At 42.7% G+C, this 4,018-nt stretch overlaps 1 protein-coding gene across 1 annotated transcript in view; it reads right to left on the minus strand.

Moving 5' to 3' along the window:
* Positions 1 to 545: 545 nt before the first annotated feature.
* LOC119310084 (wall-associated receptor kinase 3-like) overlaps positions 546 to 4,018 on the minus strand; it is a 56,037-nt gene continuing 52,564 nt past the window's right edge. The window contains exons 5-7 of the mRNA XM_037585930.1: positions 1,980 to 2,852; positions 1,843 to 1,866; positions 546 to 1,758 (exon numbers count right to left, since the gene is read on the minus strand). Of these exons, the coding sequence (XP_037441827.1) occupies positions 587 to 1,758; positions 1,843 to 1,866; positions 1,980 to 2,852 (2,069 nt within the window). The 3' untranslated portion in view covers positions 546 to 586. The remainder of the gene's footprint in view (positions 1,759 to 1,842; positions 1,867 to 1,979; positions 2,853 to 4,018) is intronic.

Consider the following 4,018-nt stretch of genomic DNA (forward strand, 5'->3'; position numbering starts at 1 on the left):
GAAACCTTTGGTGAATCGCTACTTGTAGTTTTTTTTTGAACGTTGGCAGGAGGACTGCCAAATTCATTGATCAGAAGAGGAGTAACAAGAACACCTCCAAAGGAGGAAAGCACCACAAAAGGGCTAGTGTGGAAAGAAAAGAAAGAAAACAGAAACCCGCCAGCACCAACACAAACCCAAGATCCGCCAGCAACCATGCACACCATCGGAATCCATCATCGAGGCCTCCAAGATGACGCCTCCAAGAAGGAAGTGGTATCGAGAACACCACCGTCATCCGATCTAGCTCCGCCAGATCTTAGGTTTTCACCCGGAGACCTCAGCCAGAAGACATCTGCACAATGGTTGCCTGTCTAGCACTGGCACACATATCCACTGCGGTAGTTTCCAAAGACACAGCGGTAGTTGCCAAAGATACGGCGGTACAATCTCAGGCTGCTACGGCAGTGCTCCTCGCCGCGTCCTTGGAGTCAGCCCGACGTCGCCACCCCCGGCAGTACCATTGTCCACTGCAAACTCAAGAGCCACATAAGTCACCTAAATGCAAGGAAATCACTGATCTTCACTCATCTTCAAATATGCAAAACTATCGAGGGCGCTCTGCAGATAATCTGAACTCAAGTTCCATGCTGTGTCGTCTGGTAGATCCCCCAGTGTTGCTTTCAACTTCTGTGGATGGAGATGCATTATCTGAAGTGCCCTCCCTAGGCACACGTGTGCCTTCTAGTGTTAACTCCACTTGCCTCATGGTCGGACGATCCTCTCTAGTTAACTTTACACATGCAACCGCGATACTAGCAACTTTTTCGACCTCTTTGCCACCTTCCTCCATAACTTGCGGATCTAAGATCTGAAATAGTGCTGCTCCTTCAAACAAGGTAACAAAATGTGCAACAAGGCTCTCGTCATTTGAGGACAAATATGAAAATGGTTTCTTCCTGGTTAGCAGTTCCACAAGGACGACTCCAAAGCTGTAAACATCACTTTTCTCAGTTAATCGGCCTGTGTAAAAGTACATAGGATCCCAATATCCTCTCGTACCTTGCGCCCTTGTGGTAACCCCAGATATATCCATCGGAATGTACTTTGAAGCTCCAAAATCTGCTACCTTTGCCGTCAGAGTATCATCCAACCATATGTTAGCACTCTTGACATCCCTATGGATTATAGGGATTGAAGCAGCCGAGTGAAGATATGCTAGGGATTTTGCTGCCTCAATGGCTATCTGCAACCTGTTATCCCAAGACAATGATTTTGGTCCTTCTACATGAAGATGCTCGTAAAGGGTTCCATTAGATATGAACTCATAGACCAACATTGGGACTTCAGTTTCAAGGCAACAACCATATAGTTTAACAACATTTCTATGGTTGATTTGTGATAGGATAGCTACCTCATTGATAAACTCATTGATATCCATCCGCACCACGTTTTTGGGTTTCTTGATGGCTACAATATGTTGGTTCGATAAAATCCCTTTGTAAACAATACCATGTCCCCCACCTCCAACGACGAGATCATTATCAAAATAGTGTGTTGCCTTCTCTAGCTCTTCCAAGGTTATGATCATCCTTTCTGCAATACCAGCACTTTGGGATGCAAACTGTTGCAATAATTGTCCGTGATTTTGTTTGAAGAACTTGCGCTTTAACATTTTAGCCCTCTCGTATTTTAGTTTCTTCATAATCAACAACCCAAGCAGAAACAGAAGTACGACTCCAGCTGCAGCAACAACAACTCCTACAACGGCGCTCGTACCTGAAAGAATACACAATATAGTTACATGTTATTGTTCTACATGGACCATAGTACATATAGCAAAAACGTTGCAGTGTTTCTCACCTTTAAACTGTTTGCGGCGACTGCCTAGAGGAGACAAGAAAAAAGGGAGGGAGTATAAAATTAGAATATATAATAGTATAGATAAGCAATAATGCAAATTAAGCTCGCGTATGTGTGCGAGATGCTTCCATGCTAACCTTTACATCCATCCGCGGTGTAAGGGTTGCCGTCGTAACCGTCACTACAATGGCATGAATAACCTTTGATCCTTGGTTTGCAGAGGCTATTCTTGCTCCTACAGATGCCGGGACACATGGCATACTGGTGATGCCAACTCACATTGGCTGGTGCATGTGAGTTAATAGGTTGCAACTGCAATATTTCCCAGTCTAGAACAATTTGAACCTCCAACCTAGGAGCGAGATATTTTGTTGACAGTGACCGTGACAGCTGGGAGTAGACCCAATGCTTGTTGAACCACCCTTCCTCTGCAATGAGTGCGTATGAATGCGGCAATGCCTCATCCCATACGCTATTAGGGTCCATCCAATCAATCCAGAATTCACTAGCCATGCCGTCCCTAGACATGGTGATCTGGGCCTGGCAGCATCCATTGCCGTAGCAGTACTCACCGTTGTCATCGATATTGGGAGATGACCTTGCATCATAGGCTCTACTCTTGTTTGAGGAGCAGAAGGAGGAGCAACTACTAATGATGACCCGGTTATTGCCAGCACTGGACAACCCTGCCTGCACCCCGCAGCCAATGACGATAAGCTCAGTGCGAGTTGATAACGGGTAGGGCACATTGTCTCCATGGCTAATCCCAAAATCGATAACATTAACACTGGCTACCCCGCCATAGATGCCATGCACTCGGTTGCTGTTGATGACTCGCACGGTGCTATTGTGGAGGGAGATGTCAACAACTTGAAGAGTGCCGAGCATCAGTCGTGCGGGGTTGTAGCTTGTGTCACAGGTGAGGTTGAACCCTGGCAGATAGCACTTGTGCGAGCCAATGCCGAATGGGTATGGCACACTCATGTTGCCACATAACCTGCTACAGCTATCTGCAGGTGCATATGCTTTGCCTGCATTAGTTTTTGAGGAATGACAATATGTTTCCCTACTCTATGTATTTTAAAATTTCAAAAGTATTCTACCTGTACAGAGTGGAAAAACAAGAAGGACAAGGCTAATACAAAAGCATTAATCCCATGTGGAAAGAAAAATAAATAAATAAAGGCTTCAGCCCGTGATTAAACTCCGAGGTGGGATTTTCTCTTCACTCTACATCACAATTTCATCCCTAAGTTTCTATGCAAACATTAATTAACCATAGTTATTAATTTGATCTAACATATATAAGTAGCATGCAAGCATCTCAATCAGAGTATATGCATGTACTCTAGCTACAAAAAACAAGAAGAAAACAAAGGTATAGATATTAAATAAAAATACATCCTATACTTAAATCATATCAATATTTTCCTTTTATGTAGTGGGCACGTATATCTATACAAATCATTTTATAGGAAGAATAATGCGTGAACACATGTAGATCAATACCATAACGAAAAGAAAGAAAACCGGAGATATATACTACATGATGGGCCAGCAGTGATTACTGTTTGCAGACCGAACTTCTATTTTATTTATATAGTCCCTCTTTATTGTTGGATGCAAGTTGTCTCATCCTGAAGCTTGATAATTTTACTAACAGTCACACAACATAGAAAATTATTTCATGAATCAGGTGATTGCCCGGGACCAACATGGTGATAGCGAGAGCTTAAAAAGCTATATCGTGAAATTCTTTAAACTTTATAAGGACAAGGACTACAAACATATGCCCTACATTCCCATGTAATTCCTTCTCTACGTAGTAGCATACCAGTTTTCCATTTCTTAATGGGACTAGTTTTGTGTGTTCACTTTTTTGATCTCATTTGCACATCAACCATGGATACTCATTAGGATCATTTTGAGTGATACGTCTACATATTTTTTGATTCCCAAATAACATCCAAAATATCAGATACTATGCAACACTACAACAATAAAAAAACATGTTTTAGTTGATGTATACTTCAACTTCTGTACAAGGGATCAAATGTAAGGACAAGGGGAACGAGAAATTGGAACACAAGTTTGACAACTGGGTCAGACATCAAATGGAACATAGTAACACATTGGGGTAATTTGTCCATATCAATGCAGAGGCAGAGCACGTTGT

The sequence above is a fragment of the Triticum dicoccoides genome, chromosome 5B (assembly GCF_002162155.2).
Source record: "Triticum dicoccoides isolate Atlit2015 ecotype Zavitan chromosome 5B, WEW_v2.0, whole genome shotgun sequence".
Classification (NCBI taxonomy): domain Eukaryota; kingdom Viridiplantae; phylum Streptophyta; class Magnoliopsida; order Poales; family Poaceae; genus Triticum; species Triticum dicoccoides.